At 37.1% G+C, this 13,197-nt stretch overlaps 1 protein-coding gene across 2 annotated transcripts; it reads left to right on the forward strand.

Annotated features, from left to right (window-relative positions):
• The first annotated feature begins 5,079 nt into the window (after positions 1-5,079).
• Positions 5,080-10,072, forward strand: LOC126673711 (probable inactive receptor kinase At5g10020). Of its 2 annotated transcripts, none has more exons than XM_050367947.2 (3): positions 5,080-6,387; positions 6,968-8,509; positions 9,057-9,254. In XM_050367947.2, the coding sequence occupies exons 1-3, from the start codon at positions 5,562-5,564 to the stop codon at positions 9,086-9,088; spliced, it is 2,400 nt and encodes a 799-aa protein (XP_050223904.1). In that variant the 5' UTR covers positions 5,080-5,561; the 3' UTR covers positions 9,089-9,254. The 2 variants fall into 2 exon arrangements, with proteins under 2 accessions (XP_050223904.1, XP_050223902.1); XM_050367945.2 differs by lacking the exon at positions 9,057-9,254 and adding an exon at positions 9,272-10,072 and having other exon boundaries at positions 5,087-6,387.
• The last annotated feature ends 3,125 nt before the right edge of the window (positions 10,073-13,197 follow it).

Here is a 13,197-nt window from a genome sequence, read left to right on the forward strand (position 1 = left end):
TCCCGATAAACGGTATCAAACTCGTTTATGGATAAATATCACTTCTAAATCAATTCTCGTTTAACCTTGTTAGGATACTATACACATTAATCGATCAACTACTATTCGATTTTCGATTCAACGCGCGTATTCAATTAATTCAATCGAGGTACGAAGATTCGGGGTGCGAGAATCGGAGGGTGCACGTTCGTGTATGGGGGTACACGATCGTGCACCTTGATGGTACACGTTCGTGTACCTTGGTACACGGTCGTGTACCATGTATTGGTGCACGTTCGTGTACCTTGGTACACGTTCGTGTACCTTGGTACACGTTCGTGCACCATTGATGGTACACATTCGTGTACCACAAGTGCACGACACGATCCCCCGGAATCGATTTCCGGGGTTTCCGACCTGCTATATACGTAAAAACACTCCAAACTCAACCAAAACGCGTATTCTAAGCTTAAAACGCTATATATCAATCCTATACTCGATAAAACGATAAAATCGTTTCGTGGCCTAAAACTTTGAATCGATATAACTCAAAATATATTCGTTTAAATGAGAAAACGTCAAGCTTACCATGTTTCGCCTCGTGAATACGATCAATTCGAGCTATTAAACGTCGGAAACGGACGAGAAACGGAAACCGCGCGACGAACCGTACGTTATCGCCGTTTTTTTGAATGAAGAAGGAAAGAAATGAAGCGAGGTACCTGGATGCTTCCTTCATCCTATGGGTTTTATATATATTCTGGCTAATTTGCACTTTGGTCCTTGAAAATTTTCAAAAGTTTCAATTTAGTCCAAAACCTATTCGCGTCCAAATTTTAAACGATCTCCAATCGACTCGAAACTTTTACCATAAATACTATAAATTATTTCGCGGACTTTGGCGAAATAAATTCCGTCACGGAATTTATAATTTATTTTATATTAATTTCTAAAGTTAAATCCTCAAATCCCGCTAATTAACTTATTAAAATTTAATCTAAATTCCCTATATAATTAAATTAAATTCTCCTTAATTTAATTTATCGGAAATCTCGACACGTGGGACGACGTAATTATCTTAAAATATTTTGGGGTATTACACTTGAACACAAAACTATAAGTATTATTTCGCCCATCATGCATGACCTTTCGATCGAATTGCCAAGGTCTCTCCAACAACAAATGACACGCATCCATGGCAACCACATCACACCAAACAGAATCTCTATATTGTGCACCAACAAAAAAAAGCACTAAAGCACGTAATGTTACACTAACCTCGCCACCTTTTTTCAGCCACGCCAGTTTATACGGTTTGGGGTGTTTCTCTGTCTGAATGCCCAATTTTTGGACTGCCTCTGCTGAGATGATATTCTCACAACTGCCTGCATCAATCACAAAACGACAAACCTTCCCCAAAATAGTGCAGGTTGACTGAAAAATGTTGCTCCGCAACCAATTTTCATCTGCTGCCTTGGGTGTCAAACAAGCCCGTCGCACAACCAGTGCCACCCCAGTATCTCCAGAGACCACCTCCTCCTCGAGACCCTCGCCACTGTCATAAACTGGGTCACCAATCATGTCGAATTCCTCATCGTCAAAATCATCAGTATCCGCAAAAAATATTTTCTTAGCAGCGGTCTTTCGACTGTCAGCCTGCCTATGACCCATCTCAACACAACCAATACAGCGAATATTACTACTACCAGCAGATCTAGGAAACTGATTCAAATTGTTCGTACCTCTACTGACGGCACCACATGCTGTTTTGTTCTCCACTCCACTACTGCCACTGCCAGAGGCACCTGCTGTCGCAGAATTGCTAAAACTGCTTGTGCGCCTGCTCTGCTTCTCAATCTGCAGCGCCTTTTGATGAGCGGTTGAAAGCGACATCGGATCAAACAGATTGACCGTGTCTTGAATTGAGACCCGCAACCCACCAATATACCTCGCAACCAACTGATCTTCAGTCTCTTGTATCTCGTTCCGAGCAATCAATTGGAAAAATTCGGTGGTATAATCGTCCACAGATTTGCTTCCCTGCCTCAAATTTTGCAATTTCTGGTACATTAATCGCTGAAAATTATAAGGCAGAAACGCAGTTTTCAAGTGCTTCTTCATCTTCTCCCACGTGTCGATCTTGGGTTTTCCCAGTCGGCTGCGCGTCAATTTCAACTGCTGCCACCACGTCGTTGCCCTATCACGAAATCTGGTTGCCACTAAGGGTACACGTCTGTCAGCCGGTACATCCTTGAATTCCAAAATCTCCTCTACCGTGGCTAGCCAATCAAGGAATTCTTCAGATTTGAGCCCCCCATAAAATTCAGGAATTTCAGTCCGCATCCCGCTCTCCCAACGCCGTCGATCATCATCAACGCGCCCTCTCTGCCGTCGTTGTGGAGCCTCCTCATAATACTCATCATCTTCCTCATCGCCAAACACAGGAAATTCTGCTCGTGACAAGTGTTGGCCTCCGTTAGGTGGTTGGTTAGCCCTGTTTTGGTTAGCCAACAATGCACCCATCTGTTCCGTCATCTGTTCCATCATTCGATCCATCCGTTCTTCCATTCGTTGGTCAATTTCATCTAGTCGCTGCTCGACCTGACGAATATGGTCGCGTTCGTAAACCTCCTCCACACGTTGATTTCTCCTTGCCGGCATGATTCAATCTAGAAACGAACCTGGCTTTGATACCAACTGATGTAGCGGAAGTCACAACAAAGAACAAGATACTTTAAAAGCTGTTGATAATCAAATTATGCCAGCAATTAACTTTTAAAACCTATTCATTCAAATAAAAGAATACTAGGCAATATGCATCAAATAATCGTTGATTCAAAGAATACCGAAATTTGGGAAATACAAATTAATTCTCAAAACATCAAAAACTGCCGTTTAACAACTCATAAGGTTATTTAAATACTAAGAAAAAAATAAAAACCCTAAACTGGGTATAAAACGAAATAAACTAAAAAGCCTCAAAAACTGCCGAAATCACAAAAATGCCATTACGCCACTTTGCGCTCCATTTTCTCCATGAACTCAAAATCTGTCTCCGCAACCGCATCAGATTATCTAATATCGTCCATTAAGTATTCATAGGCTTCAATGGTGAGCGTTTCAACCGCCTCCCCCATTGAAATCAAATAGAATTGACGGGCTAACCATTGGTTCCCGTTGATTATAACTACTCCTATCTCAATAGGTATTTCCATCACTAGATATGATATAAAAGTAATAGCCCTTGTACTATGTAACATTGGTCTACCAAGAATAACATTGTAAGCAAAGGACATGTCAACAATAATAAAAGAGTTTTAACCGTCCGCGTTGGCTTCTTTAGGATTCCTTATCTTGTCCTTCTGGCAATTTTATCTCCTCTCAAAGTTCCAGGGTGAGTTCTATCACACCCTCATATATAACTAGTTCTCCTCCCAGTTCAATTGGCTAGGGTAAATCCCGGCCTTGGGGTAAACATTAGGGGCATAAACAAACCTTTTCAAGAATTTAAATTAAAACATTTAAAATATTATTATTTTTTTTAAATTATGAAACAATTTAAAATAAAAATATATTTTATAAGTATAAAACAATGAAAGTACTTAGAAAACTATTTATGGAATCTTGTGCGGGGCAATAATAAAACGATTAATTGAAGATAAATACAAAAATGAATCTTAAATACCAATGACAATTTACTAAAGAGCAAAGAATCAATTCACCCCCTTATGTTAGCACAAAAAAAAATCGAGGGTTTTGGAACAAACGAATCCCGAAATTTGGCAAAAAAATAAATCACATTGCACCTCCCTTAGGGAATGAAACACACGCTCTTGTTTTTAATGATAAAAAATTCAAAATTGTACTTGGTATTTTTTCCATTTTCTGATGTAATATTTAATAATTTTTAAATTTAAATTTTATCCCTTATATTTTAAAATTTTATAAATCAATTTATTTTTTAAATTAATATTAGAGGACTTTTTTGAATCTGTTACGTTACCTATCCACCGAAAAAGCCACTGCCGCCACCCACTAACCACCAAGCGCTGGAGAAGGAGATACTGCTCCTCCCATGAGAAAGAGCAGATCTTCTCCTGCTCCTTCTCAGGCGAGACAAAGAGCATAGATTTGCTCCTTCTCTCGCCTGAGAAGGATCGTGGCGGCGGATTTTGTTCGCGGCAGTAGCTTCTCCTCCAACTGTCGGTACCGGATGGATGGTGGCAACATGTTTGCAATTTTTGTTTTAAAATAAATAAATTAGTGTTAATTTAAAATTTAATTAAATGTTAATTAAGATTATTTAGAGTTAATTAGGATTAATTTTTTTAAAATAGGTAATTCACTCTCTTTTTTTTATGTGAGAAGGGTAAAATTGATCCGATTTTGCTAAGTTGCGGGTTGAATTAATCCGGTTTTGTTAAATTATGGGTTGAATTGTACCAAAATCCTCGAAAATAATTTTTTTGATATTTTGTGTCAAGATCAAGGGGTGAATTGATCCTTTATTGATTTACTAAAAAATTGGGATTATGTTGGAAAAAAAAGTTAGAGGTGAAATTGAGCATCTAATAAGGGCATCTCCAAGGGGAGTTACCATTTTTCTCTCACCATTTTTCAATTTGGTGAATTTTCACCAAATTCACTCCAATGGTCATCACCAAATTTTTCACCAAAAAACATACTTTTTTACTTTTTAATATAATAATCATTTTTAATTCTTAACATTTTATAAACTTTTTACCAATTACACCCACAAATTTATTTATGTTCATATTCGTCCGAATTATAGTATTATTTATATTTTAAAAAATAAATTGCTATTAATTTTTTTAATTATGAACATCTTATAAAATTTAATTTATATTTTTAGGTTATTATATCGTAAAATTATCTATGTAATGTTTTTATATTATTGTCTCGTAAAATTAATTGTGTAATATTTTTTTAATTGTCTCGTAAAATTATTAATGTAAGATTTTTATGTTATTGTTTTATAAAAGTATTCATGTAATAATTTTATGTCATTGTCTCATTAAATTATTTAATAAAAAAATAATTAATTAAATATAACTACAAATTATATGTACCAAAATGTAAATTAACCACATTTTTGATCAATTCCCATTTTGATAACTCCCCTTAAGCGGAATGAATAGTTACCACAAGTGAATGTGTCCGTTTTGTGTAGAGTTAATGCCAAATAATTGTGGAACATGCTACCTTAACATTGCCCACCTACTCTACTCTACTCTCTCTCTCTCACTGGGTTTAGGTATGTTCTATTTGGAGCTTGCCTCGTTCACCACTTATTATGCCCTTTTTTGTAGGCTGCTTACAAAATGTAGTTTCTTTTTCTTTAATTTTTGCTTATTTGGTTCTTCAATTTGTGCTGCATTTGGTTTCCACTTCAGTTCAATTCTATTTGTGCAGCAAGCAAGCCTTGAGCTGTGAAATCGTATCCTCATACTGCTCATTCCATTCCTTTTATAGACACAATTGTTCATAAATAATCTCTTCCTCTCTGTTTTTGTTGGTTATTCTAATTCAATTGGGTTGTGAAGTAGAACTAATTTTGAGGAATGCAGACAATTAGTTTGATGTTAGTGTTAGTGGTAGTGGTAGTGAGTGTGTATGGAGAATCAGAGTTTGAGTCACTTTTGGAGCTAAAGAAGGGCATTCAGAAGCACCCATTTCTTGTGTCATGGGATTCCAAGTCCCTGGCATCCAATGGTTGCCCTCAGGACTGGTACGGAGTTGTCTGTGTGGATGGTCATGTCGCTTCCATTACTCTCAATGATGCTGCTCTTGTTGGCAACTTTGGTTTTCCACTTCTTTCCGCCCTTCAAATGCTTCGAAATTTATCCATTTCCAATAACCAACTCACCGGAACTCTCTCCAATCTTCCTCCCATTCACTCTCTTGAGTATCTCGATATTTCCTCCAATTTGTTCCAAGGCATCATCCCTTCTGGTTTCCCACATCTTTTGCGGCTCAAATATTTAGACTTGGGAGGTAATAGCTTTTCTGGAGATATAATGAATCTTGTTTCTCAGTTGGGCGGCGTGCTTCATCTTGACTTGAGCAGCAATCACTTCACTGGTTCATTGGATTTGGGGCTTGGAGATGATACTTTTATTTCGTCCATTCAATACTTTAATATAAGCCACAACTCCCTGGTCGGACAACTCTTTGCTCATGATGGAATCCCATATTTTGACAGTTTAGAGGTATTTGATGCTAGTAATAATCAGTTAACGGGTGACATACCTCCATTTCAATTTGTAGTCTCTCTTCGGATTCTTAGGCTTGGAACTAACAGGTTGTCAGGGTCTCTGCCAGAAGCTCTTCTGCAAGACAAATCAATGTTATTGTCTGAACTGGACCTTAGCCTTAATCAACTTCAAGGTACCTTCATTCACAATGCATTCTTTACTTGTTCCTGCATTATGTGTACGCTTGCGTTTACCATTAAGAAGTATTACATGTTCTTTAACTTGAAACTGAAATTTGCTGAAAAATAAGAAATACATCCACATTTGCCCTTGCTGAATTCAAACTGCCCAAGAGCAAACAGAAAACAAGTGTTTATGGATCAAATTAAGGGCACAAAACTGACTTTATGTCTTTTTCTTTATTAGCTGACCTTTTATTCTAGTGTGAGCGGACAAAAACATGTAGTCGTACAATTTATTTATATGACCAATTAACGCATGTTGGTTGTATCATTCTAGGTTTCCCAATCACAGTACATTAAGGATCTAGATATATAATTTGATTACTCATAACATAAAACATCCTCTTGAGAACAATGCAAGTTGGTTCTAAGTAGTACCAATGATCATAACAAAATAAGTGACTAGAAAACAAAGCCAAGTAGTAGCTAATTCAGGATCCTGTCAAACTCATTAAATTTGCAAAACGCGTATTTATTCTGGTCAGCAACTTCAAACCTAGACTGCTAAATGATTAAAATTAATTTTGGCAGGTCCCGTTCGAAGTATCACTTCTGCAACCCTGAAGAAACTTAATTTGTCTTCAAATAATCTCTCAGGTCCATTACCAGCCACTGTAGGGCAATGTGCCGTAGTTGATCTAAGTAATAATATGCTCTCAGGAGATTTATCAAGAATACAGAATTGGGGAAATTATGTGGAAGTTATTCAGTTGAGTAACAACTTTTTGACTGGACCTTTGCCTAATCAGACTTCCCAATTCTTGAGGTTGACTTCACTTAAGATATCAAACAATTCAATAAATGGTGAACTTCCACCTGTATTAACTACATACTCAAAGCTCCAGGTGGTAGATCTTAGCCTGAATTCTCTTAGTGGATCCCTCCTTCCAGACCTCCTTGCTTCAACAACACTGACTCACCTCAACTTGTCAGCCAACAATTTCACTGGGCCAATCTCACCTCAGGAACCACAAGACACAACCCAGAATATGAAATTGGTCTCTCTGGATTTGTCATTTAACTCTTTTGATGGACATTTGCCCCCTGAAATCAGTAAGTTTAATAACCTGGTATACCTTAACCTATCCAATAACAGACTCGAAGGAGCCATCCCTGAGGACCTTCCAGATGGATTGAGAGAATTTAATGTGTCTTCTAACAATCTCTCAGGTGTTGTCCCTGATAACTTAAGGCGGTTTCCTGATTCAGCTTTCCATCCTGGAAATCTGCTGTTGATTTTTCCTAATATGCCATCGTCACAGGAACGAGCTCCAGACCTGACTCTAAGGGAGCATCAATCTCACATGAAACGTCTTATTAAAGTTTCTCTTATAGCTGGTATGGTTGGCACTGCTACTGTCCTAGTTATTTTGTGCTTGCTAATTTACTATTGGAACCATCGCAAACAAGATAGGAGAAATGTAAAAGGAGATGAGCACAATGAGGATGTGCCGCAAGAGCATTCTCTTTCTCATACCTCAGCCGTTAACAAGAATTTGGATCAGTCATTATCATTTAGTTTCCATCAAAGTCTTGTGCCGTCATCACAGTTAGGATCTGCAGGTGCTGATCATGGTGACACATCATCAGTTCAAAAGAATCTTAACAATCATCCTGAATCAAGAAGAAAAGATGAAGGACTATCCTCCCCCCTGTCTCATTTGTCATCATCAAATCCATCTCCTTCTAAAAGCCGACTTTCCTTTGACAATCCTGGTGTCCTTCAGGTTTATTCTCCTGAAAAATTGGCAGGGGAGTTGTATCTGTTTGATGTCTCCCTAGTGCTTACAGCAGAAGAACTTTCATGTGCTCCAGCAGAAGTTATTGGGAAGAGTTGCCATGGATCTCTATATAAAGCTACACTGAACTCGGGTAATGAACTGGCTGTGAAATGGTTAAAAGAGGGAATAGCAAAAGGGCGGAAGGAATTTGCAAGGGAAGTAAGGAAACTTGGGAACATCAGACATCCAAATTTAGTTTCTCTTCAAGGTTACTACTGGGGCCCGAAGGACCACGAGAAGATGATATTATCTAATTATGTTAATGGACATTGTTTAGCCTTCCATCTTCAAGGTAAGATACCTTCTCTTGAACCGATGCTTTTCTTATTTTGCAATGTGTTAATGTCTCTGTGTTAGTGTATGTGCATGCATATTCTAAAATGTCCAAATCTCATGACTCGGACTGTTTAAAATGATGGCTGCCTAAAACAACTGCCATGATCTATATCTTTCATGCAAGGTCAAATTAATATGAGAAATTCACGTGTCTTTTTACACAATCTGGTATGCATACAATTCTCATATCTAGAAACTCTGATTTCTCAAAATCTTATGTTTGGTTGATAAAAATGTCAGTTTAAATAACAGGTAATGAGACTGTATGATATGCAGCTTAGTCAAGTTGATGCTAATTCCATATGATTAAATGTAACTATTTATTGTATATTACTTTCACCTGCTGCATTTCAATAGGGCATTTGTGATTTGCATTTGATTTCATTGTGATGTTAGTGAGTTGGAATTTCGAGGTTGTCAATGGTGAAGTCTGTTTATCAGACTAATTAAAGAGACAATAAATAATGAAGCCTTATGTCTTTTATTTGACCCTATCTGAGCAGATATTGCTGATTATCAGCTTCTGGACTTATAATGGGATTTCTCGAAGCTATTCAAAAACATTAGGCAAATCTCATATGATTGGTTCTTCTTGAATTTCTCTGGACTCTGTATATAATGTGAATTAATCAGTTCTTTTGTGCTTATACTAATCTTTTTCCTTAGTTGCCCATCCAGTCATGAGAATGAAAAATTCACATTCGATTTCTTGTTACAGAAACAGAGCCAAGAAATCTCCCTCCTTTATCTCTGGATGATCGACTTAGGATTGCTGTTAATGTAGCTCGCTGTCTGAACTACCTACACAACGAGAGAGCAATACCCCATGGAAACCTCAAATCTACAAACATTTTATTAGAACCTCCCAACATGAATCCTTTGCTGACAGATTACAGTCTCCACCGAATATTGACATCGGCTGGCACAGCAGCACAAGTTTTGAATGCCGGTGCTCTTGGATATATGCCGCCTGAGTTTGGCAGCTCAAGCAAACCCTGCCCATCATTAAAGAGCGACGTATATGCATTTGGGGTTATCTTGTTGGAGCTTCTAACTGGAAAATGTTCCGGGGAGATTGTTTCTGCAGACCCAGGAGTAGTTGATCTGACAGAGTGGGTAAGGTTATTGGCGGAAGAAAACCGCTGCAGCGAGTGCTTTGACAAGCTGCTTCTTGATGAGAAAAATGTGGAGGCAGCAAGAGTTGTTGATGAAATGCTGCATGTGGCTCTAACATGTATCCTACCAGCATCTGAGAGGCCCGACATGAAATCTGTTTTCGAAGATCTTTCAGCCATAGTGTTATAACTATATAGAAGTTCTAACTTAGACCCTATCACTAATCCATTTTATTCATTTCCTTGTAATTTTTTGGTGGGGTATTGGTTGTAATTTTGTTATTGTTTTGAAGCTGCAGCTGGTCCTGTGAATAATGGCATTTGATAGGAATTATTTTGTTCAGATTGGTGGGTTAATCCCTTCTTTTTAACCCTATTTTGCAATGTAATCTCTGTTGATGTTAGTTTGGCCTTTTTAACATATAGTCATTTAAATATCGAAATCTTTGGATCTATTGCTTGAGACCTAGCAAAAATTTAAATTCAGATATGCACATACTGTATTTATCAAGAAGAATAAGCCAGTGGGTCTAATCTAATTGGTTAATGCGTCTTTAAGTGCATTTGGAGGTCGTGAGTTGAGAATCCACCTCCGTAATTAATATATAACAAAATGAGACTCTATTAGTGGGATGCTATGTATGTCCTGAAAAAGAGCATAAATTTCCAAATCTAAAATTGGGTATCCAAATGTTTATTTTGGGTTTAAATATTGGAAATTTAGAACTAATTGTATTTTAACTCCATAACGGTTAGGACTAGTGTAGACACATCTTTTTCGGTCAGGTAGAAACGTGTTAAGGAATTGAAACGTCCGATGATAATTTTAGAGACACCCGTCTGGGTGACGAGCTAACGATCCGCTTGCTAGAATTCAAGTGGATTAGATCGATATACAATGACAAAACTTTTGTAATAAGAGTCTAAAAAATTGGACTAATTACAATGTCTTAAAAGTTTCTGTCCCAATTTGTAGGTTTGATGGATCATATTGCCCAAAGCCTAAGCTTAGTACCTTGAAGGTCTTTTGACACTTTCGGGGACCAAAATAGCCCTTTTGCCACTTTTTCATGGCATATACTGATAATTCTGAAATTGACTTTTAATTAACCTAAAATAAGAATTTTAATGTAACCTAAACTCTAACTATACCTAACCTTAGCTATCAATAACTACTATAAATACTACCCTTTAACACTATAATGGGGGGTGGCACATAATTAATAGAAAAACCATAATCTCACACACAGACACAAAATCTCAGCCATCATACACGCAACTTTCATCCACTAAACACCAATTTTAATTAGTCAAACCAAACTTCTACGCTTTAAGTCTTTAAGAATCAACTGTTGTACATCGTTCTACACTGGATTCTACATCTAGATCAACATAAAACGACCCTAGGACTCGGAACGGTACTTCTGAGACCCCTAATCAGTCCCTATACACATAAGTATTCTCATTTATGCATTTGTATTCAATTTTGATTCCCTAATATGCATGATCAGGGTTTTTGGTGATCTTAAGTAATTTGCCATGATTGCCATCCATGTTTAGGGTTTGATTGTTTTTATGTGTTATTTTGATCAATTAACAGTTTCAGAGGTTAAATTATGCGTTTTTGTCATTTTTTGCACGTTTTTTAGTAAAGATCTGAACTCGGGTGAACCCAGGAAGTTGTGGCGCCGCCGCCGCTTTGATCTGGAGGCACCGCTAGATGAATTGGCGTTGTGGTTCTTCGTTCCTCAGCACTCCCAGATCTCACCTTCGATCACGAATCATATTTTTGCGTTTTCGAGTTCGTCCAGACGCAGAATCGCTCCCCTTTTTAACCATTGGCTATGTAATTAGTTGTAGGTTAATTACATGTACTATCCGGATCTTTTCCAGTCAGCTCGCCACCACCACGTCAACAATAGCACCGTGCTGTCATCTCCACAACGGCATCATGGGCCACGATGCAACATCTCCGACTCAATAAATTTTCTTGGAGTTCCCCGCTTTGTTCGAAATCAGCTCGTATTTGGACCAGCGGACTCGTGTCAACCAGAGGAACAACTTTAGTGTTTTAAGTAGATCATGAATCTGATTGTATTGACTGACAAACACTAGACACTGCAAAATGAGGTTTAAAAGTATTTCTAACCTTGTATATATATAAATTGCTATTTTGATCATGTTAAAAATGTTTATTTCTTAGAATGTATGTCTAGATCAAATATTAACAATAAAATCCCAAATACAACCTTAAAAGGAGGGGGGGGGGGGGGATATAGGTTGTTTAATAAATAACAAATTTGGTTAAGTGTTTAAGTAAGAGAGGTTTGAGTTTAGAGAGATGAACACGATATTTAGAGTGGTTCGGATCAAAAGTGATCCTACATCCATTACTCAATCAAAGATTGAGATTTTGTAATCCACTAAAAGGGTGTTTAAGCTTACATCAAACTAATTAAAAAAGAGTTTTTATAGAGTTAAAGTCAAATTTAGAACAATTGATTTTTTAAGGCTAATAAAGAACCTACACTAATGGTGAATCAATAAATGATTACCAACAACAAAGAAAAGAAATCAATGTAAAATTGATGCACAATAAAGAGAAATAGATGAATATTGACTTGTATTTAAGAGTTGTTGTAAGAGTGTCTAACGAGATCAAAGTGGTGGCTGAGGGGTATTTATAATTTCCAACAACTCTCCTCCAAGTCATATAGAAAGATAACATAACTTATGTAGGAAAAAGTCATGTCGTGCCCACTACATACCATGTCGCGCACACAACCTGACAAGAACTCTGAATCCTTCAACAGTCACTTGACATATGGCATCCTTCCATAGGGGTATTCAAATATAACCGTTGTATACTCCAACAACGGTACAATAGGTCGCGCCTGTGAAGCTTAATGCCGCACCCGTGACATAGAGGGTTAAACTTAAACCATTTGTAGCGCTCGTGTAGAAAAGAAGACATGGCTCATACTAGAGGTCGCACACAGGAAAGCTCCTGGAATTCAAGGATTCTAAAATTTTCAGTTCTCGCTAGAAGGCTCTGAATTGATTCCCGAGTATTTTACTACTTACCTACACACTAATAAACAATATTATAATCTTTAAACTGATTGTTAAAAGTCAAAATTAGAGATCAAAAAGGACTTGGTCCAACAATCTCCCCCTTTTTAATTTTGACAATCAATTTACTCAAATGGTTAAAGAGAGTTCAAATAACCTTTGACTATCCCTCACTTTATGTATCAAAAATCAAAACACAATTTAAAGGCATAAAATAAGGATAAATTGGAAAACTTTAGAGAAAAATTTACACTTTACAAAAAATTAAAATCAAATGCAAATATTTCTCCCCTTTTGTAAAAAAACAAAAACAACTAAGGCATATATAAAGCAAAAGTAATACCGAATTGAAATTGACAAAGCATAAAGGAAAATTTCATAAATATTGCAAATAAAAATTAAAGGACAAATACAATTCATTGCAAAAAAAAACACACACATACATGTATTCCAATAC

The sequence above is a fragment of the Mercurialis annua genome, linkage group LG3 (assembly GCF_937616625.2).
Source record: "Mercurialis annua linkage group LG3, ddMerAnnu1.2, whole genome shotgun sequence".
Lineage (NCBI taxonomy): Eukaryota > Viridiplantae > Streptophyta > Magnoliopsida > Malpighiales > Euphorbiaceae > Mercurialis > Mercurialis annua.

Excerpts from the sequence above, each read along its gene's own strand:
- LOC126673711 (XM_050367945.2), top strand. The coding sequence starts at position 5,562 with ATGCAGACAATTAGTTTGATGTTAGTGTTAGTGGTAGTGGTAGTGAGT. Across the intron at positions 6,388-6,967 it reads TAGCCTTAATCAACTTCAAG|GTCCCGTTCGAAGTATCACT; the intron begins GTACCTTCATTC and ends TAATTTTGGCAG. Across the intron at positions 8,510-9,271 it reads TTTAGCCTTCCATCTTCAAG|AAACAGAGCCAAGAAATCTC; the intron begins GTAAGATACCTT and ends TTCTTGTTACAG.